Source organism: Aedes aegypti, chromosome 2, assembly GCF_002204515.2.
Source record: "Aedes aegypti strain LVP_AGWG chromosome 2, AaegL5.0 Primary Assembly, whole genome shotgun sequence".
Lineage (NCBI taxonomy): Eukaryota > Metazoa > Arthropoda > Insecta > Diptera > Culicidae > Aedes > Aedes aegypti.
The window spans coordinates 334,305,636-334,328,705 of NC_035108.1; the positions used below are offsets into that span (position 1 = coordinate 334,305,636).

At 38.2% G+C, this 23,070-nt stretch overlaps 1 protein-coding gene across 2 annotated transcripts in view; it reads left to right on the forward strand.

Annotated features, from left to right (window-relative positions):
* The window catches only part of LOC5577127, a 74,222-nt gene that overhangs the window by 47,351 nt on the left and 3,801 nt on the right, over positions 1 to 23,070 (forward strand). For both annotated transcript variants that reach the window (XM_021845992.1, XM_021845991.1), the window contains exons 2-5: positions 13,119 to 13,633; positions 13,700 to 13,857; positions 13,909 to 14,374; positions 14,567 to 14,983. In XM_021845992.1, the coding sequence (XP_021701684.1) occupies positions 13,119 to 13,633; positions 13,700 to 13,857; positions 13,909 to 14,374; positions 14,567 to 14,983 (1,556 nt within the window). The remainder of the gene's footprint in view (positions 1 to 13,118; positions 13,634 to 13,699; positions 13,858 to 13,908; positions 14,375 to 14,566; positions 14,984 to 23,070) is intronic.

The following is a 23,070-nucleotide window of genomic DNA, read 5'->3' on the forward strand; positions in this document are numbered from 1 at the left end:
AAACTATGCTCCCTCCATGTTAATGACACTGTACGGTACTGTCAGTTTGTGTGACTTTGGACATATCTAAGAGGAAAACTGCCTCAGGCCGTAAACTTTTCGAGAGGAATGTTTTCTTACTGTGCCACTGGGCGTTGCATGCTAGTCCGTTGTCTAGTGTGGTGCTTCCTTCGAAGGGCAAATAGCCCACTGGAAGCATTAACGTGTAGTGTCTCTTTAAAAAAACTAATTCATTACTTTATATCACGATTTGAAAACAAATCAACAGAATCGAATGATTTTCTGCCGGTTTCGTCTCCACTTTCGTCGTAGGTGGACAATGTTAAGGTGAATAGAAAAGGTTCTTCCATCTGAGACCACTAGTCGCTATATAATTGATGAATTTGTTGACTTAAGTATAACCTACAATTTTGATGCTTTTAAAAATATTTTCCACTAGCAACACAATTTTAAAGGATTGCTTCCTTGCGATCATCTTATATCTCAGTTATTCAACGTATTTTTGGCATGTGTTCCGATTTTCAGTCAGTTTACGTGATTTTTTGGTAAAAGATTGTGCTTATTTGCAAAATATTTGTAAATAAGAGGAACTACAGGGTAAAGATAAACATAAATCTTTTGATTGACTAAATAAATGTATGAATAACTCAAAATTATGTCCCTAATTAGTATCCTAATAATATAATTAATGTTTCCAGCAATTACATTTAAAATGACCAGCTTTTTACGCTAGCATGCCATAAATTTTATATCACCCCCTTCTGACATCTCTTGCAAACACTATAATAATTTTTATAGCTTGATCAAAGCAAGCTTTGCGGTGGTAAAAAATAGTTATGTTGACATAGAGAAGTCAAGTCTTGTGTTTTTGGAAATGAAAATCAATCTTATTTAAAATTCCCCTTTTTATTCTAATCGGTTTTGTATTTTAGATTAACAGACAGGAAGCTTATGGCTATGATACTAATCTATTTTGAAGAAGCTATACACGTGCCTAACTGAGCTAGAATCTGGTTTCACCAAGGATCTAACAACTTAAAATGAGTGGGCATCTAGTGCGAGAACTCTTTAATTGATTTGTGAAAAAGTTGGAACATGTTTTTAGTAGACAGCTCCGCTGACCAATCCAGAGATCGTCAGGCTTCACATTTTTCAAACCCGTTATCTACTAGTACCCAACTTATTTTATATTATCTAACCCTGACAAACATTGAAAAGCAAACCTGGACCCGACCCGGAACCCGAGAAAAAATTGTGAGGAAACCCGATTTCGAAAAGATGACAAGTTCATCGTTTCTAATGCATCTAAAGCTTCCCTTCAGGTTGTCATTGTATTTACAATTCTCATCCAACTCGAATCAACCCGACTTTTTTCAAGCCTAAACCCGACCCGTACCCGATAATCTTGTAGCCTACAAACCAGATCCGAACTTCAACCTGAAAAAAATCAAATTTTCAAACCCAACCCCGACCCCGACGGATTTGAATCAGGCATTGATCAAACCAATCGGATCGTAATTCTATCCAAAACCGATAGAATTCGAGTCAAATGCACCACTTCCGAGGTTGAGTATCATTCTGGTTAGCTTTTCCAGTACGTATTCGAATATGTAAGAAAAAGAAATCAGGAAAATCTCACAGGATCCACGACTTCGCCCAGTGTGTGGCCTGAGTATTTGGTAGAGATATAGCTAGCAATCAATGATGTCCATTCAACGATAGAATTTTGCAATTCGTTTCATGTAAGTATTATCGTATTGATCTTCTGGTTCCTAAAAGAAATGAATTAAATGAATAAATCCGATTAATAACTCTGAGGAACAACTGTTCTAGTCAATACTTGCTGCAAAACAAACGTAGTGAAAATTTTTGACATTTCAATCAACAATCTTAAATTTCAGTCTACTAAGATTTAACTATAAAATCTGTTGCCAATAAATGCCAAAATCAAATCACCCCTCATTATTTTATGGCAAGCGTAAAAAGCTGGATTGAAATATCGAATTTTTGAATGAGATTTACAGATACTGCAATAATACGCAATACGCTATTTTCATTGTCCTATTATTGCGGTAAATGCTTTTTTTTTTTGGATCTAAACTTAAAAAACTAAGCTTATGTAAACCCGCCCGTAGATAGAGAGACTGGTTAAAAATATAGGCTTTTCTTGATGCATCATTTAAAACTGTTCTTCCAACGATCAAAATCGTTTAATTTTTAAAGCATTCATCTGGTACAGCTTGGGAATACTATAAACTTTCATCATCACCAATAATATCCATAGAAAATAGAGTTTTCGATTGATAATGAGGGTTTAATTCTTATACCGCAATAATAGGGAATACCGCAATAATGGGCAAATTACCCTACATCCCTTTGCGTTATCTTTATAATCTTCTCAAATAGATGCCAAAATACAAGCATTAGTGAAATAAGAAAATATATGTTAGATCTATGTGGCCATTTTTAAAGATCTACTAGGAAGAATACATTGGGGTAAATATGGGAGGGTAAAAACATGGAAGCTTTTTGAAAGTCTTAATATTATTCATGAAAATTATGCGTGTAAAATCACAAAGTATTCTAGAATGTCTTTAGATTCAGATTTTGTTTACCATGTCCGATTAAATAGGCGTAAAGTAGCGTCATTTACTTACATCTACACCAATCTCCTGATTGAAAACTAGTGTTTTTTTTTTCAAGAATAAGCTGAAGACAAGTAATCAAAGTATGTAGCATATTATTAAACTTACGAGCAAGATGCCGTCCGCCTTGCTTACTTCGAACAACTGTACAGCTTTATTTGAAAAACACGTTTCAATCCTTCAATTGGACAATAGCCATGCAGCTTTAACATTACTTACTTACTTATTTGGCTTTACATCAATTATCTTGATTCTTGATAAAGCCTCGCCAACAATAATTCGCCAATTCACTCGGTTCATGGCCGCTTCTCTCCATCCTCGACTGTGACCCACGCTCTCCAGGTCCTGGTGCACCTGGTCATTCCACCTAGCTCACTGCGCCCCACGCCTTCTTGTTCCGACCGGATTCGTAGCGAACACCATCTTTACAGGGTTGTTATCCGGCATTCTTGCAACATGCCCTGCCCAGCGTATCCTTCCAGCTTTAGCTACCTTCACGATACTGGGTTCGCCGTAGAGTTGAGCGAGCTCGTGGTTCATCCTTCGCCGCCACACGCCGTTCTCCTGTACGCCGCCGAAGATCGTCCTCTTAGCACTCGGCGTTCGAAAACCCCAAGAGCTTGCAAGTCCTCCTCGTGCATAGTCCACGCCTCATGCCCATAGAGGACTACCGGTCTTATGAGCGTTTTGTACATCGTACATTTGGTGCGGGGTGAATCTTTCTTGACCGCAGTTTCTTCTGGATCCCATAGTAGGCACGACTTCCGCTGATGATGCGTCTTCGTATTTCCCGACTAACATTGTTGTCAGCCGTCAACAAGGATCCGAAGTAAACGAACTCGTCCACCACCTCGAAGGTATCCCCGTCTATCGTAACACTGCTTCCTAGGCAGGCCCTGTCGCGCTCAATTCCGCCAACCAGCATGTACTTTGTTTTCGACGCATTCACCATTAGCCCGACTCTTGTTGCTTCGCGTTTTAGGCGGGTGAACAAATCTGCCACCGTTTCAAATTTTCTCCCAATAATATCCAGGTCGTTCGCGAAGCAAACAAATTGTTCGGATCTCGTGAAAATCGTGCCTCGACTGTTAAGTCCGGCTCTCCGCATAACACCTTCAAGCGCAATATTGAACAACAGGCACGAAAGTCCATCGCCCTGTCGTAGTCCCCGCCGAGACTCGAACGAACTGGAGTGTTCGCCCGAGATCTTCACGCAGTTGTGCACACCGTCCATCGTTGCTCTGATCAATCTTGTGAGCTTCCCGGGAAAGCTGTTCTCGTCCATGATTTTCCGTAGCTTTACGCGGTCGATACTATCGTATGCCGGCTTGAAATCGATGAACAAATGGTGCGTATGGACTTGGTACTCACCGCATTTCTGGAGGATTTGCCGCACGGAAAAGATCTGGTCCGTTGTCAAGCGGCCGTCGATGAAACCTGATTGATAACTTCCCACGAACTCGTTTGCTATAGGTGATAGACGACGGCAAGCAAATCAAGGGGCCATGCCCCCAACTCCCTCTCCCTAAGTCTGATAGCTATTTACGCCCATGGAAATATAATAAATGAAACATTCAAAAATTCTAATGCATAAACCAGGGATGGGAAATGTACTGTAGCAAACATTTACCACCTCGACATTCACATTTTTCTACACGACCATCAAAATCCAAAGCAAACCATGACCGTTCAAAACAAAAAAAAATGTCACAGCTCTTCAAAACTGTAATCTTCTTCTTCGCAACGTTTTTTCAAACCCGAATGCGAAATGACTCAAGCACAGGGGTGACACGATTTTTCCGGTTTTCGGGGTTTTGCATTTTTGCTCGATAAAGGCAGCTTGAAATTGAACTTGTTCATATGTATCGCAACGGAATGATTGTGCTCTTGCTGTTAGCGCTAATAGATTTCAATTAGTTGAAAACACAAGCGAAATATTAGCGATTGAATAATTTAACATTTTTTTCAATCATTCACCTCGAAATGGCTGCCGGAAAATGGTCATAGTGGAGAGACAAAAACAGTCAAGCAGTGTGTGAGCTGTTGGCAGCGCAACACCTGATGGTATTGATGCTGTTGCTGCTTTGTGTTTTGGTTGACTGGCAGAATCGATGAAATGTGGCAAATTGTGATCACAGTTCCCAAGCCTGGCTACAACAACACATCCAATGATGCTTCTTTGCGTATCGTTTACGAAGAAAATTACTTTGAAAATGTAATAGATTTTGTTGTTATGTGAAAATGGTACCTAATTGAAAAAATCGTCTTTTCCCATAGAAAGTCTTTTTGTTTTTTTTTTTACAATAAATTCAATTCAATTGATTCAAGATTGTGGTCTGTTTAGGGCGATATATGTCTAATATTCTTAGCTTTGGAAGAATCTACTACGCAGCCCATAACTGGCTATTTACTAAACTTGTGTAGAGTAAGGTAGGTAAAAAGTTCAACCTTATTGGACTTATCAATATTTCCAGAAAAACTACCAGATTGAAAACAAATGAATACCACACAACCTCCAACATATTAGCTACAATTTTGCTGAACAAATTCGTGTCAAAATATTAACCCACTTTCAGTAAAAAGTAAAATTGTATGAAACGAACTTTTGCTCCACTGGTGGGACAAGAGTTCGAATCTAGTGTGGGGCAAAAGTTCACTGGCCGAAACACAAAATACTGATACTTTTATGATAGGCATACTTTATACCATCCATATACTTATGTTTGCAGAAAAATACACACTAAATTTTCATAAAAAAAATTGCCCAAAACAGAATTAATTGTAAAATACCGACAAATAGCAGTTTTTCGCAAAACTAAGTGAAAACGACAAATTTTGGTGACTTATTTCCTACGATTAGGCCAATTTTGCTAAATTATGAGATATTATGTGGTTTTTAGGCTATTTGCTTTTTTTTCTGTGACATAATATATGTGTCGAATTTTTGCCTCGCTGATTCGAACCTTTGTCCCACCATGGGCCATAAATGGTCTCAAGGCATTTATGCAAAACTGATATAAAGCTTCCTTATGATAGATAGAAACGCCCTTTAAGTGCATCTAACTGTGAAATTCCAAACGATTAGTCTGATAAAACTCCCCCTCGATAGATAGACAACAGAACTGGTTAAAATAGCAAACTTCTCTATGAGTTTCTAGGCCTAGGCCTCTGTGAGACATTTGATTTGAATTGGACAAAGTGTTTTGATTTACCAACATATTTCAAATAATCTGCTTAGGATAAACATAAATTATCAAATGACACATGAATATTGCTCTACTTCCCAATGAGCTTTGCATATATTATGAATAGGCGATGTGATGTTTTACCATCTGTACTCCTTGACAGCTTCAGTAATAATGGCATTAAAAGCACGGCCTGCTTATTGATATGCAGATCTACCACATCTCCTTTTCTTTAACAGAAGTTGTGCTCTTTTTACGCAATGATCAAAGCAATCTATTCATCAGACAATTTATTTTTTTGACAACGACGTTTCACCTATTTACAAGTTTATTGCACTGTGTGCGATCCTTAAACTAGCTTCTTGGTTTGACCAGACCCAACGGATCGTATCCGTCGTTATGGCAGCTCCCTTATACAGGAAGGCAGTTTTAGCCGGACCCGACAGTTCGAAACCGCCGCTTCGACTGCTCCTGGCGTGCATTCTGCGAGCTTTTCTTATTTATTTCAGCCGGACCCAAGCAGATCGAATCTGTTGCTGCGGCAGCTCCCTTCTAAGGCGAGCAATTTTCACCGCCGGACCCAACGGATCGTGTCCGTCGCTACGGCAGCTCCCTTATAGGCGAGCATTTCAGTTTCCGCCGGACAGATCGAATCTATCGCTTTGGCAACTCGTTTCATGCAACGAGTTTTATATTTTTAAACTTAGGGAAAGTGTACCAGTTATGGACATAGTGGTTCCCTATTTCGCCATACGTGATAACTTTAATGTTTTCAAGTTTTTGATATTTTTGTGTGTTCTAATAGTTAGATTTAAGATATATCCTGATGTTAAAACATTCAAAAATATTTAAAATGTTAATGCTATCAAAATTTCACATATGGCCAAAAAGGGAACCACTATGGCCATAACTGGTACACTTTCCCTACATTATTTTGAAAAGAAAATATTGATGTCGGTGACAAAACTCTTGAAGCATCTTCAACAACAACGGACTCTCTTATTCTTCACGTCTTCCTCTTCTCCGGGATCACGAGGGTCCTTTCTCCTTTCGTCGCCAATGTGATGTTTTACCATCTGTACTCCTTGACAGCTTCAGTAAAAATGGCATTAAAAGCACGGCCTGCTTATTGATATGCAGATCTACCACAGGCGATATACATTTTGTTAAAAAAAGTTTATTTATTTATTTATTTTCGTCAACCGACGTAGACTAGTACATTTTACATATAAATATTTTTGTTTTATTTCTTAATACTAAAATTATGAAATTTACAAAAAATATTGAAAAAGAAAGTGTAGTGTAAGTAATGTTAATTTCATTTTGTTTTATGTTATGTGTTGCGATTTCTAATGGATTTGAAGTATGTTTTTAGATTTTGCCGAGACATGGTTAAGTCAATAGTTTCGCAATGTTGATTGTAAATGGCCATCATTTGATTTAGGGGCCCGTTTTTGGCATAATTTGTTCAATGATGATTTGTCAAGAATAAGTTACGATTTCGTAGTTGCCTAGAAAAAAAGTTGCCAGTTTAAAATAACCTTTAGTTTAATTCTTTAAGGTATTTCAGAGTAAGATATGTGAGTCGGTTTCACGTTCGCCAAATTTGTAGATTGGGAATAGGGTAACCAATATATTTTGGACCTCTATATATTTTGGACCCCCTGGGACATTTTCCTGCAAATTTCCCAGTTTAAATCGAAAGACCAACTCAATTCGCATGCCATTTGGAAAGATAGGACTATTCCGCACTTGCATCAAGCGTTTGTACATAGCAAATATGTTTATTCTATCTGAAATTAATTAAATTTAATCGGTTCATCCATGCAACCGTTACAACACGTTACACACAGAAATCGAAGCCGTCAGAAATTTTTCAAATGTAAACAAAAACCTTTTTCAGATTTATTCAGATGAAAAGCGTAGAACTTCTTCGGTTTTCCATTGTCAATCGATTGATTAGACTATGGGCAAGCATATTATACAACCAGTGTCGTGGACTTTGTCGCCAAACGATAAAAAATGCCAGGGGTCCAAAATATATACTTTGAGGGTCCAAAATGTATTGGTGTGTCCAAAATAATGACAGACAGTGCTACACAATTCAATTATTTTCGACGTTTTTCGGATCCTACATGACTATATGGGCATTTTTATCTCGTAGAAGAAGCTTTTCGCTACATTTTGGCATGTTCTTTGACTTGGTTACGTTGAGCAATTTATTAATTGGAACGAAAAACTAAAATCACTTCCTTAGGGGGTCCAAAATACGGCCGTTACCCTGTTACGTGAGTAGCGTGGAACTGTAACTCAAATGCTAGCAAACGATTTTGAGCCTAAGGCGATTTGCAGAATGTGCCCGTACGTATACGGATACGGATTTAAAAAACGAACTGTGTGCGTTATCAATGTTTTCGCGACTAGGCTATAAATATTCAATTGAGTGCGATGCATATTTACTATATGCATTCCGATGATGGGAAAGTGCAGTGCAAAAAGGAAGCGTGCCATCCTCCACAAAACAGTTAGTTTGCCAGTTGGTACAGTTTCACTGATCCCACCACAAAACGGAGAATGAAATTTGTCGGACAATTGCTGTACCTGATACTGTACTGGGGAATTCTGGCCATTACAACGACCTATTTTGTGGCCATTTCACCGCCGCGGAAACCACTTCAACCACTCGAGGCACAGACTTGCAATCGGTGCTGCAGAACTGACTGCCACGGGCAATCGGCGAAATGTGATAATGGACCGTTGAAATTGTGCAATGGCACTAGTTGTTGATGTGTAGAATTGTAATCATAATTTGAACCTTTTGAATAGTAAATGGAGTGCGAATAGTTCGGAGAATGTAAACCAACGATTTGGAAGAGTAATAAATTTGAAAACAGTTTTAGTGTTTTGTTAGAGTGGTATTGATTCCGAAATTGGTTCTATCATAAACTCTGGTATGGGCAGTATCGGATGTAAGCTAGAGATATTCAAACCGTTGTCTCTCCAAGTTTAATGAATTTCTTGTTTTCTGGCCAAAGGTTTCAATAATATGATAGTAGATCAATAAGTACGTGAAACCAAAGTTGATGAATAAAATGTACCATAAAATTAGGGGAAGTTGATCATTTTTGGACTATTCGGCTATATGATATCTGGTAGGATGCAAATATTATCATCCAATTATTTTAAAAGCCTATGCTAGTTGGATGTTTATCAAATTATGTAAAAGAAATTTCGACAAAATGTTATAATTATAACAAAATCATGTTTCAAAAACAAAATTTTTGATTCCGGGGTGTAGTTGATCAATTACTGCGTTAGGTTTTCAAATGTAAAGAGATATGCAGTAAGCAGCATATATAAAGTGAAACAGTTTTGAATCCAACTTTCAAGATTGCACTAAAACTTCAAAGGCACCAATATCGCGAACAACAGTGTTTATTTTTATTTGTGCACAAAACTAGCATTTCTCCAGTTTAGTGCCTTTGGAAACGTGAGGTAACTTTGTTAGTTTTTTGGAAGAAAGCTTTATTATTTATGCATTCTGTTGTGGATGATTTTATTTTATATATTTTAAATGGTAGTGTGGTACCGTCAGTGTTAAAATGTGTAACTTTGCCGCCCTCTATCAACCCGACTACGTTAGGCTAGCATCCCGTTGGGCGTTTGGCGATTTTGAATCGATGTTCCAAAAATCAATGTTTTCATTCCGATTAATCGATTTTTTGAATCGATGTTTGGAGCACGTAGAATCGGGTGAATCGGTTCTCTTCATTCGATTTTTTGATTCGATTCATTTTGTTGGAATCGATAAATATTTCTTAATGAATTGGTGGAGAAGAATAGTAGTTTACGGAACAAGTTGCAGAATGATGATTTTCGTAAATTTATCCTACGAGGCATGCCGAGTAGGATAACTACGACGAGTGCTGGAAAAAATCGAGTTCTGCAACGAGATACGTACAACATTTTTTGCAATTTCGTAGGAGACCACTTAAGGGTATCATAAATTATATCGGAATGCATTCACCATTATTTTACAATTTCTGAAAAATTGTTGTGTTATAATTCATTACACAACTCAAAACAGTTGCGTAATGAGAAAGCGTTACGTAATGATCATTACAGCACTGGTTTCAATTGCGTAATGACTATTCCCGCACTGCATACTTCAATGCAGCATAGTAGGCCGTTTCATGACAGATTGGCGTGATGGAAAACAGCCTATTACGATGAAAAATTGTAAAAATCAAGTTTTGAACTAACATTGAAGTAGTAAATCTGTTCGATCGATTTTCAAAACTGATTTGATTGAAAGACGTTTAAATCTAATGCAAATGCATTTGGTCTAATTTTAAACTTCATAAATTTCAATTTGCATTCGATTTGAATCGATTCACAAACAACATCGATGCAAACGATTTGATCAAATCGGTGAATCGATTCGGCAGTTCAAATGTGAATCGATTCAATAACATCGATGTTCTGGACAAATTTGCCCAACACTACGGGATGCGTCGTGATTCACCTGATCAGTCTTATTTCTGCTTTGCACAATCGTGGTTCGTTGGCCTCCACAGCGCGTGTGTCATGGATCATGGATTGATTCTTTGAGTCGTTACCACAGGTAGTAAAGCCTGTCCACGTTAAATTTCGGACACCCAAATAATGGCAGCAAAAAAAAGTTCGAGAATTTTACAGAAAGAAGGATTAACATCCTTGTCAACTGTTTATTTTGTAGATATAACTCTTTTATTCTGAAATAAACAATTGTTTTTGTTGAATTATGAGTAACTTTTTTTTGCTGCCATTATTTGGGTGTCCGAAATTTATCGTGGACAGGCTTTATCTGGGTTATCTATTTAAGATAAAAGATTGTAAAACGATTCATTTTGCACTTAAATTGTTCATATAATAGACAGTCAATTTTTCTTTTGGGTAACATTGATAGTGAGTATGACTGAATTGGTGGTCTAATGGCTACCGCTTCTGCTTCATAAACAGATGGTCATGGGTTCAATCCCAGGCCCGTCTCTTTTCTCATACTTTGTAGTTGTATCTTTCACTTGCTTCTATCTTCCATTCTTAATCGATCACAGTTGATCTATCACAGTTCATCGCATTTGCTAGAACCAGAGACGGACCAAAAACCGTTTCCCTACGCCTGATACATAACCGTTCCCTTACGTCTGATACATAGGCAGTCTGCTAACCAAACAGCAAGCCTCTCTGCCACACAATTATCACTCCTACACCTTCCCGCAAGAACTGGCGTAGATGCATGCTATGGCCGGATATACGGCCTACTGTAAACCAGTTTTAAATGCACCATCAATTCCTCTTCCTTCCCCTCATTGGCCTGCATTCTGATGAGGCAGGAGCTATTGTTGTCTAAAAATAGAAGATCACCAGCACTTATATCCTGAGGGTGTCTGTTAGTCCCCAGCAGTCATCTGGTTGATTCCTTGTGTAAGTGCAGCTGATCTGGCGATACTGGAGTAGCATTCATGGGCGGCCAATCAAGCTTAAGCTCAGGATCATCATTCATATTGAGTCTGTAATCGCATGAGAATCCACAACTAAACTACTGTTTGCCATCATTGCAGTTGGATTTGGATTGGAGAATGTTTGTAGAGGACTAAAGTATAGAATTAAAGTAGGGTTTCGTTCTACTGCGTCGTAAGCGCTATTATTCGTCGTATCAAACTTAAAATATTCCAGTACGGCTGATATTCCAACTTACCAACAACATAGATTCATTTTCCAAGTGTATTTTTGTGAAAGCTGTCATGGTTTGTACACTTGTACACCAAAAATGCCATAAAACGACTGTATTTCGTTAAATAACTTCAGTTCAATTATCCACTTTTCACTTTTTCACCGAAATCGCATGGACGAACACGATTTGAGAGAAATGCTTAACGGTTGACACCATTCTCACCACTTTATGATACAAGTTTCTTCCCGCCCCCCTGTGTGACTCACATCGCTGGGCACTTATTTTCGCTATAAAAACCTTCGTACTTTTTCACTGAAGAATTTCATTCCAATCACACGCCGTAAAACTTCTAGAATTAACGAAATGTTATGAAATTTCCTCACTGGCCGCGTGAAATTGAGAATATAAACAAAGTTCAATCCGTCGTACTGAGAAAAAAAAACTTGTGCGCGATGCTCGACGTAAAAATAAGGTTTCTTTGATTGTGTTGTTTTCGCTGCACTGTGAACAAATGTCATAATTGTACGGTCAAAAGGAATTGTGTTCATATGTTTGGGCTGAGTTTTGATGACGAACAATGCATTTTTAAGGAAATTAGTATATTCCATCATGCTGAAGGAATGGAGATAGATGCCCGTAGATCTATATATTCTAGTAAAACATTTTATTATAGCGTTGATATGTTGTGTTTTGACCACTCAATGTATCACAGTGAGCCGAATCTGGAAACTGATTGCGACAGAAATCAAAACGATACGACAGATTGAGAATACGGCAATATGCATTTTCTTTGCATTATTTCCAAAAAGAGATCAAGATTTATTAAAATCTTATTGTACAATGCTAAAGCCGTTTTGAGAAAGAATAGTTTGGCATCGGTTTGTATCAGCATCAATAGCTGCAATACTGAGAAAATTGCAGTTCTCATTGATCAATGCTTAATACGATGGATACTAGCAAATCACCCTAGAGAATTTATAGAAAGAAAAATCCTTACGAAAGTGTTTAAAGTTAAAACGAACATTCGCAGATGATTCAAGAATGAATAAAAAATGAATATAATATGTTTCGGAAGCGAATCGACTTCGGCGCGTCGTTTTGTTGAGAGTAAGATGATAGTGGGGGGGTGACCCATTTCGCATAAGGACGTTTCGCATAAAGCAGTTTCATACAAGAACATGTAGCATTTAAAAGAAGGCATATAATCCCCACTATTCCAAATGTCCATTATGCCAAACGTCCTTATGCAAAACGGCCTTATACGAAACGTCCCACCCCCGATAGTGAGTCTAGTAGTAGAGACATTCGAGAATTTGTCGAAAATCTTTGAGAGTGAGTATATAGATTATGTCGGGATTAGAGTGGACACGAAATTCAGAGTGAGTCGAAAGTTGATCGATAATGAGTAAAAAGCCAACTTAGGGTGAGTCGTAAGAGAATTTGTTTAGAAAACTGAAAACCGGAACGTGGTGATTTACAAACAATGTTCAAAGACTCACTGCATTTATATAAGTACATATTCTCGTTATCACATAACTAAAAATTATTCCAATTATTTTCTGTTTCTCGCAGGTGATAGTAATCTGCTTCCTATCGATCATCCCATGGCCTGGGCCGAGCGTGTTCAAAATATCCTGCTCCCGCGACAGTTCCCGAGTGGTGCGCAAAATAGTCCAGTCCAAATGGTTGCCCATCCTGGAGAAGTACCAGGTCACGTTACCACTGGAATGTCCGTTTCATCCGTTGCGCGACATCTTCGGGCCACAGCAGGCAGCCAAAAAGCAAAACCGCCCGAGCCAATGGACCTGCGGTCTGTGTGGTAAGAGTTTCTTCGAAGAGAAACACCTCGATATGCACTTTGAAAACCGTCACAAAAGCAATATCAACATGGCGGAGGACGCCGTCTGTCTGGCGGACTACTGCGACATGATGCGTTGCGAGGTGCTGATCGCCAAGGATGCCACGTTATCCTTTGGAGGCGATCCCAACATGATGTCCACGGATATCGAGGTGTGGAACGAAGCAACTGCCTACCGGACGGCCCTATCTACCGCCGGTCCAAGGGATTTGGCGAAGGTGCCAGCAAGGTTAGATTGAATGAGTTACGAAATGAGAGTGGAACATAGAAGATTAAGACATTTTTTGAATTCTAGGAAATCTCTGCTTCCAAAGATCTTACAAACGATAAAGAATGACATTCTGAACGAACGGAAGTCTCCAATGTCGGCATTGAGTACAAAAGGCCTGTCCAACTGTGAAGTCCCCGCCGACAAACGAAAGTCACGTGTGAGAGAGCACTCGGGGAGTGATGGTAATGTGACTGGTATCTTTCGGTGGCCATTGTTGCATTCATTCTTTTCAGATGATCATGGGGTGGAAATTGATGATGAAGATGACGACGATGACGAAGATGACGACGACGATGAAGATGAGGAGAACGAAAACGATAGCAATGCGACTTCGCAATGTGAGCAGAATCTGGTGGATTCTTCGCTACCGCCCGTTGATCGCAAGCAGCAAAAGCTATCGGAGATGCAACGAATGAAAGCCAACTGCAAGGCAGAGGAGTTGGATCAACTGAAAACGCGATGTGAAATACTCGTTCGAGACTGTATTGTTGGGCTGCTGGTTCAGCTGTCCTTGGAGGACTTCAAGAGCATGGAGGAGGAGATGAATCGAGCCGTGTGTTGGTACCTGACCTGTGAGAGGTACTGGGAAGATGGGCCTCTTGATCAGCGGCCATTCCCTTGGGGACTAGTGTTCGTCCTGGTGATGGTCCTATCGTTGGGCGTATGCTTGTGCTACTATATCATATGGATATTGTTTGAGTAAGTGTTGCGGCAAAAGCAAGCTATGCAAACGATCATATTTTTATTTCAACTATGATCTTTGGAATCGTCTTGATAGTATTTGAACGTTTTTTCTTTCCATGTCTTCTATTCCACAATTGGTACATTTTTCACTTGTGTGTGTTATGTTCTATGTGTTCGTGTTGGTGTAACTTGAAATGAAACGAACAGTGAAGACCATAGTCCAATGACGAGTAACCAGATAACGGCTCATCCGAGTCCAACGCATGGAAGGCACTATCTACAGCCACAGGCCAGCATCTACCATTTGGCAGACGGTGGTCACTCGGCTACCAGCCTCAACAGTCTAGGCCAGATGTCGACTATGAACGTGACGCCTGTGGGCGTATCAAGTGGGACGGATCTTCAACATACGCCCCAGATCCATGCCGCACAGGTACCGTACGGGGACGAAGGCGGCTACGGGTATGCTGCCGGAAGTGGTGGATCCAACGCTGTCCCGTCCGATGGAGCAGCAATTGCCGGAACAACCATGGCCGGAACCGGCGAGTTCAGCGAGCTGGGCCAAAGCGAGCACTACATCTACGTGACGTACCCGCCAGAACTGAAACGAAGACTACTAGAAAGGTATGGTAGTGACATATATATGCAACTCCTGCGGAAAAATGCCTATGAGTACTATTAGCGGTTTTCTTTCGGTGTCGTGATGCGTGTGCGTGCCACCTTTGTCTCTGTTGCTCCTGATGTTACCATTTTTATCTCTTTATTAAATGTCATCTCTATCTTTTTCACATTACCTATCGGTTTGAACTACCATCTCTTTCGAACGATGCTACTACCCTAGGAAATGCGGAAGATTACTTTTCCGATTTACATAAATTAAAAAGATCTGTTTATTCTACACGAATACTTTAGTCAGAACTGTTGCTGCTTTCTAGGAATTCTTAGCTATCATGCACACTGTGCAAGACTGGTAGCAGGTATCTATTTAGAGACATGGTTGCAATTCTTCATTTTTAAAGCAATGGCTCTGAAGTTTGCTTCTAGGCAAAATTGTCTATTAAATTTATATTCCATAGTTTCTACAGGAATTCCTAAATGCTAAAAAAAATCTTGAAGAATTCTAAATTTTATACAGGAAAAAAGTACATTCAAAGAGATTCATACTAAAATTCCTCTATAGATGTTATAGTAATTATCCCAGGTATTCGCCCTGAAATTTCTCCAGTTATACCATGCCCACACAGTTACGGATCACCCACAGTAACGGATCACTTTGGCGTTCAACATCGGATAACTCGCTCAAAACATAAACGTTGATGTAAAACATATTTTTCCCATGTTATACTATTTGTCTTCTACCATTTGTAATGTTAAGCACAACATTCAACCGCTAAATAACGGTCTTTTTGACAAATGTTTAGTTGGTACCACACATCTATCATTATATGGTCGTTTTCTGTAAGAAGTGCCGTCAGCATTCATAAGCTCCCACAGGTGGTAAAATTCAAATGTTATAGCATAAAACATGCTCGTTCGCTTCGATTTAGTATGAATTCATCTTTGGAACACATTTTTCTTGATTGTTGATTCTAAAAACCGAATATTAGCACTTCTAACTAGTGATCCATAATATGGACCCGGAAATGATTGTTTACCACGGTTATTGATCACTTCCCAAGAATGTAGATTTCTACCATTTTAAGCATTGGATTCGACATTTTCAGACAATAGCACTAAGGATAAAACTAATAAAACATCAAGGTTTGTAAATTTCATTTTTTAGCGGACAAAAATGGGTGGAGAACTTGGCGTGGAGCGAAAACAGTTCATGTCTCAGTTACTACAATGCAGCATCTCAATAAAAAGGGCATTTTACCCTTGTTTCCAGCTTTAATACTGCTATTTTTTGCAGTAATATGTGACACATTGTTAACTTTCGTCAAATCATGCAATACAGATTAGACAGTTTCACAAAAATCAAAATGTCTGGGATTTAACCAGTCACCGCCAAGTCCTAGTTGCAATACTTAAACAAACTACCAGACAAATTTTCATCCAATTTGGAGAAGATAAGGAGGTGCCTCAAGTCAAATTTGTGTTTTTTGGCTATTTTTTACATATAAAAAATTCTAACGAGAATTTGGAAACACGAAAATCAAAATAAATACCTGTATTACAGATTTCATCCAATTTGGAGAAGATAAGGAGGTGCCTCAAGTCAAATTTGTGTTTTTTGGCTATTTTTTACATATAAAAAATTCTAACGAGAATTTGGAAACACGAAAATCAAAATAAATATCTGTATTACAGATGCATTGAGTTGAAAATCTCTTGATTTTGCGCACTGATCCGTAATATGTCACAATTTGATCCATAATATAAAATTTGATCCATAATATGGTTTTCAGAAATCGATACAATTTTTAATTCTTATGCAATCCTATGTAAATATTGCACTCAAAACAGTTTGCTAATCGAAGTTCAAATTTGAAACGATTCAATTCGTGCTTTTAAATTACAATTTTACGTTTTCTATGTCATTTTATTGAATTTTATAGGTTGGACTCCACACTATTTGATCCATAACTGTGGGGTCATGGTATAACAAGTGATTCTTAGAATTCCTTCATAATTCACACAGATCTTCTTCTTTCTGGCGTTACGTCCCAATTGGGACAAAGCCTGCTTCATAGATTAGTGTTCTTATGAGCACTTCCACAGTTATTAACTGAGAGCTTTCTTTGCCGATTAACCATTTTTGCTTGTGTATATCGTGTGGCAGATACGAAGATACTTCTTTGCCCTGGGAATCGAAAAAATTTCCTTTACGAAAAGATCCTCGACCAGTGGGATTCGAACCCACTCCAAAAATTCAACCGATTTCAACAGTTGTTGTTAAAGGATTTCTTTCAAATATTCCTACAGAAATTCTCCCTGGAAAGATCACAAAGTTTACTTTACAGGGAGATAACCCTATAAGGGTTGATCAAAATTCTTTCAAAAATTATACCAGGAAGTTCTACAAGAAGTCCCCGAAAAATTCGCATGGTGATTATAATTCTTCCAGCCATGTTCATAGGGATTACTTCGAGGATTTCTCTATGGATTCTCCCTGAAATTCCTATAGTGATTAATCCACAAACTCTATTTTACACTTGAATTCCTCAATAAAACCGACCAGGGATTCCTCAAAGAGTTTCTCCAGGACATTCCTATAGAGATTTCTTTAGGATTTTCACCGGCATTTTATCCAGGATTCACTCTTGCAGTGTTTTTTAAAGTAATTAAGTACTTTCTCAAGGTAATCATCCATGGATTCTTACAAAGTTCTTAAATAAACTTACAACTATATTATAAAATACTACAGATCTATTCCTGTAATTCCTCCGATTATAACATAAATGTCCAAGGGCGTAGCCAAAGAGGGAGCATGGGAAAGCCGCAAGAAATGCTGATTTGGCTTCTTCAAGGAAGTTTTCAGAAATTTTCAAATAATTGAAATTTCTTCAGCAAAAATTGATTTAGATATTTCAGAATTTTGTAAACTTCCAAGAGTTTAAAGAATTTAATCGGAAGTACCTAAAGTGTTATGTTTTAATTGCATTCAAAATTTATCTATAACATCCCGCATTGATTTCTTCAGGTATTATTCCTGTGACTTCTCTACAACTCCTCCAAATTCTGAAACAGAAACTCTTCCAAGGGTACATTACCCAAGCAACTAGTAGTTCGGATTGTACTTAAGCAGTGAACTCCAAAGATCACTTTTTGTATAAATCGTTTCAGTTAAACTTATTAGATATTACTTTGTAAATTCCTTCCTAAAAATTTTAAAAATATTTTAGAAAAAATCATGGTGTTTTTTTTGGCAAGCATTGTTTTTTTTCAAAATGGGGTTTTGAGAAATTCTTGGTGAAGTTTTTGTAGTAATCCTTGGATAATATTCTGGAGGAATCTTTTATATTATGGTCAGTTGAATTTGAAGGAGAGGTTAGGGAGTTTCTAAAGAAATTTGAAAAGAAGTTCTTATACGCATGTCTGTAAGAAATTTGGTAATCTAGAGTATTTTTCTATTCTTAGAGTGTTAATTGGTGTTAATTCTGAAAGCATCTTAGAAACTATAGCAGAAAAAAAGAAAATATTTAAAGTATTTTTATAAGTTTCTCAGAGAGAACTTTTGGGGAAATCCTCAGATATATTTAGTAAGATATCTCAAAAAAATCCTCCGTGTTGAAGTAATTCTTTACACTATTCTTGAACATGTCGAAGAAACATATCTTATCTTTGATGAAATTTGAAAGAAATTCTTGAAACAATTTCATAAATAATCATCGACAGTATTCCTGAAACAATCCATAGGGGGGAAATTTTCTCGACTTCCCAGGGCATAAAGTATCATCGTACCTGCCACACGATATACGCATGCAAAAATGGTCATTGGCATAGTAAGCTCTCAGTTAATAACTGTGGAAGTGCTCATAAGAACACTAAGCTGAGAAGCAGGCTCTGTCCCAGTTGGGACGTAACGCCAGAAAGAAGAAGAAGATCACATAACCGATGAAAAACTAACAACAAATCCTGGATGAGTTTATTAAGGAATTTCAAGACATTTTCTGGGATAATTTCTGACGGTTTCCTTAGAGGTATGGTCCAGTGAACTATTCTAGGCATGGTTACAGAAATTTGGAAAGTATTTATAACAAACAAGCTTCCGAATTCTCACTCACTCTCACGATAATGGATTTATCCCTCACAGCAATTTTCAGCGATTAGCTGCCTTGCGATTTTATCCGTCCACAAAACAAAGCGAAAATAGATAATTGCACATTTCCGCAGCTGTGAGAAGTTTGTTTTCTCTCTCTCCGATCCATGGAGAACTTTTCCTGTATGCATCGCCACAAGCAGCAGTTGCTTTTATGCACCAAATTAACCACTCCTTTCGTCAAGTTGGTGTGGTAGTATGGTTAGCGTGCACGCATCGCGGTTGTTTTTAGCAATGTTCTAGGTTTATTATCCACATAGTGATAATTCTCGGGAGCGGTTGGTGAACGAAAATATGATGGAGTGAAAAATATATTATCCCCGGAGTGATTTTCGGTTATCCACCATCGTAGCTCCAGGGAAAATTAGTGTGAGAGATAAAAGATGTTCACGTGAGGAAGCGAAAAAAGCATTAATGAATTCTCCTTACGTGCGAAAAATCGTAGATTTCGCATCATTGATACGAAAATTCAGAACCCTGATAACAAATGTTGATGGACTCTATCTTAGGAATCCCTCAAGGAAATGTGTGAACTTATTATGAGTATGAGCTCTAGCGCTTCGTTTAGAAATTTCAAAAAATTGGAGGCTATTTTTCTGAGCTTGAGCTTGAGCTTGATTGGCCGCCCGTGGATGCTACTCCAGTATCGCCAGATCAGCTGCACTTACACAAGGAACCAACCGAATGACTGCTTGGGACTAACAGGCATCCTCAGTGTATAAGTGCTGGTGATCTTCTATTTTTAGACGACAATGGTGCCTGCCACGTCAGAATGCAGACCAATGTAGGGAAGGGGGAGGAATTGATGATGCATTATACTGACTCCCACGTAGACCGTATATACCACTGCATCTACGCCAATTCATGCGGGAGTATTTGGATTGGGAGAAAGGCATTGCAGAGAGGTTTGCTTTTGTGGTTATCAGACTGCCTATGAATCAGGCGTAAGGAAAGGTGTGCGCGTGGAAGAATGGAAGCGTTAGGGAAACGGTTTCTTTTCCATCTCTGGTTCTAGCGTTTGCTATGAACGAATAGTTTGAGTGTGATAGATTTAGAATGGAAGATAGAAGCAAGTGAGAGATATACAACTACAAAGTACGAGGAAAGGGACGGGCCTGGGATTGAACCCATGACCTTCTGCTTATGAAGCAGAAGCGGTAGCCATCAGACCACCAACCCCGTCTTCAAAAAATTGGAGGCTATTTTTCTGGAGGATTATCCAATACTTCCTAAGGATCTAAAAGTTCCTTTGGAGTTGCTTGCAGGATATTATCCAGGGTTTAGTTGGTTTTTTTTTTTCAAAAAATATTGGACAAATTTTGCTGGAGTTTGAGAAATTTATGGCTGAAATTTTTAGGGGAGTCTCAAGTGGTGAATCTCTGTAGTAATTCCTGATGATATTCTCAGAGAAATGACGGTTTAAATTCTAAACATAACTGAAAGACAATGTTGGATGAAATCCTAGAGTGAATTCCTGTCCTTGAGAAATTTCCGGAAGAATATTTAAATTAACTTATGTTAAAGAGTTAAATTAACTTATGAAGGAAACTATGCAAGTTTTTAAATTATTTTCTGTTCAAAATTCTGGAGAATATCACGAACTATCGTAAGAGTTAAATAGATAAATAAATATTAAATAATTTAATAAAAACGAATTTTTAGAAATAACCTCTAAGAGATATCTGGTCGGATTGTTTGGGAAATCTTCAATAATACTTGAAAATATTTCCTGGTCCCTGTTTGGTCTTTGTTTAATTCCTATTTTTAGTCCTTTTTTGGTCTCTTATTCGAGCATGGGGTACCTAAAGTTCCTACTGTCCGTGTTCACGAAGCACAACCAGAAGCTCTTAATTTTCAGCAACCTTGTTGTTCGTCTCCTTGGCCGTATCTAGCGTTGGAGGTTCCTCAGGATATCCATCGTCGCCGATTTTTATTTTGGGTTCGTTCAAATATTACGTAACGCAATAGGGGGTGGGAGGGGGTCTACCGTAGTGTTACGGTTCAAACAAAAATTTTAAATTTTCCATACAAAAGCTGTTACGTGGGGGTGGGAGGGGGTCTAAAATTAACAAATTTTGCGTTACGTAATATTTGAACGAACCCTTTGCTCACAAACTCTGTTTTGCTACCTCCACGAAACATTGTTATCTCTTAAAAAATTTCATTATTTCGGTGCACATAGCAGTAGATTGCGCTGTTTTTCTTCGCATAACATTGACAGCTTCGTAATTGTATCTTTATAATAGAACCGTACTCAGGGCCGCATTAACGGGGGGTCCAAGGGGGCCATGGCCCCCGGGCCCCCACATTTTAGGGGCCCCCACAAATCTCGACAGAAATATTTATTGTTAAACTTTCACGAATGATGCAGTAGTACATACTTTTCGGAAACGCATCATATGATTTGAAAGATTTTTTTTTTTTTCAATAAATCTGAAATAATGAGCGAAATTTTTGAAAATACACTCTAATATGTAAAATTACTAGAATACAATATTTAAACATTCAAAGTGGGATTTTGTTGACTTTACGAGGAGCAAGAAGATCAAGAAAGATTCAAAAATGTTTTGATTAAACAAGTGGTGTGCCATCCTGTTGCTTAAGTTCATAACGATTTTCTGACATGACTTTTCCAACTACAACGTAAGCTTTCTCAACGAAGTTCAAGACTAGGTTCTAATGCAATTTATTTATCTGCATATCAAGTAATAGGACTTAATTAATTCTTGAAGTTTTTACATGAGACATGTGAGAGGAAATTCTTAAAGAACCTGCTTAAAGTCTTAGATTTCTTTATTTTGAGCTCGTAGTATTTTGCATCAGGATCCACTGCAATCCTGATGAGGGCAAAAGAGACTCTAGAAAGAATTTTGATTAAAATAGAGCAGAGATCTTCCATAAAAATAAAGACTATTCAGAGACTTCCATTAAAATAGAAACCTACCCAACAAACATTAGTGGCTGAATAACAGTTCATTCAGCTGAAATATGTTTGAGACTGGTTGGTTCAACTCTAATTACGTGAAAATGTTTGTTGGGAAGTCTCTACAAAAAGATCTGCCACCAGCCCTACACCAATTTCTTCAACTCAAAACTGTTAAATAAATCTGCTTGTTCAACAGCTAAGGTACTCATCAAACGAATTTTGTTGTTGACGAATAAGTCCCAAAAACATTGAATTTAACCTATAAACAGTAACGAGTAACGTTTTAATATAGTTCGACTCTGGTTTTTATAAGGAAAACCTTATAAAAACATTACAAATATCTAGTCTATTGTAAAGTATTAAAACGTGTTTTTTTTTGGAAAAGGCCTACACCAGATAATGGCCCCCAGGCCCCTACATTTGTAAATCCGGCCCTGACTGTACTAAAAGTTGATTTTCAACGCTTACTCAATGATGCCTTGAATTGCAGTTGCATTAATTTTGTGTTCTATAACTCTCTTCCCTACTCAATTATCCATTCAATATAGAATTATGGAGAGTTGATTGTACATGTGATCAGCGAAGCAGACAAATTGACTGGACTTCGTAAAAACTGTCGTTTGAATGGAAATACACAAAAAAAAAATGAACTGCACTTCTCGTCCTAGAGCTCTAGAAGCAGTTAATTACCGCGGTCCATGTAATTTTTTTTTTTTTGTATGGACAAATGACCCCGAGGGGGTGGGGGGTGGCGGTTTCTGAAAATTTTAACCACGTGGTTAATGGACAGACCCTTACTATTCAGCGTCTTGTAGATGGTTAACTTCGTGCGATGGCGAACTTTACTCGATCGAAGAGTTCTGCGGAGTGCCACTCGTGTCCTGAGAGGGAGGCACCGATACTACACACGAAATATAAGACAACTTTATTTTGAACTGCAAGATAACTCCAGCTTGCCAAAAAGAATCAAGGCAGGCTTCGAGAAAATCGGTAGTTTCCTTTTGTTGTGCACCTTCGAACTTT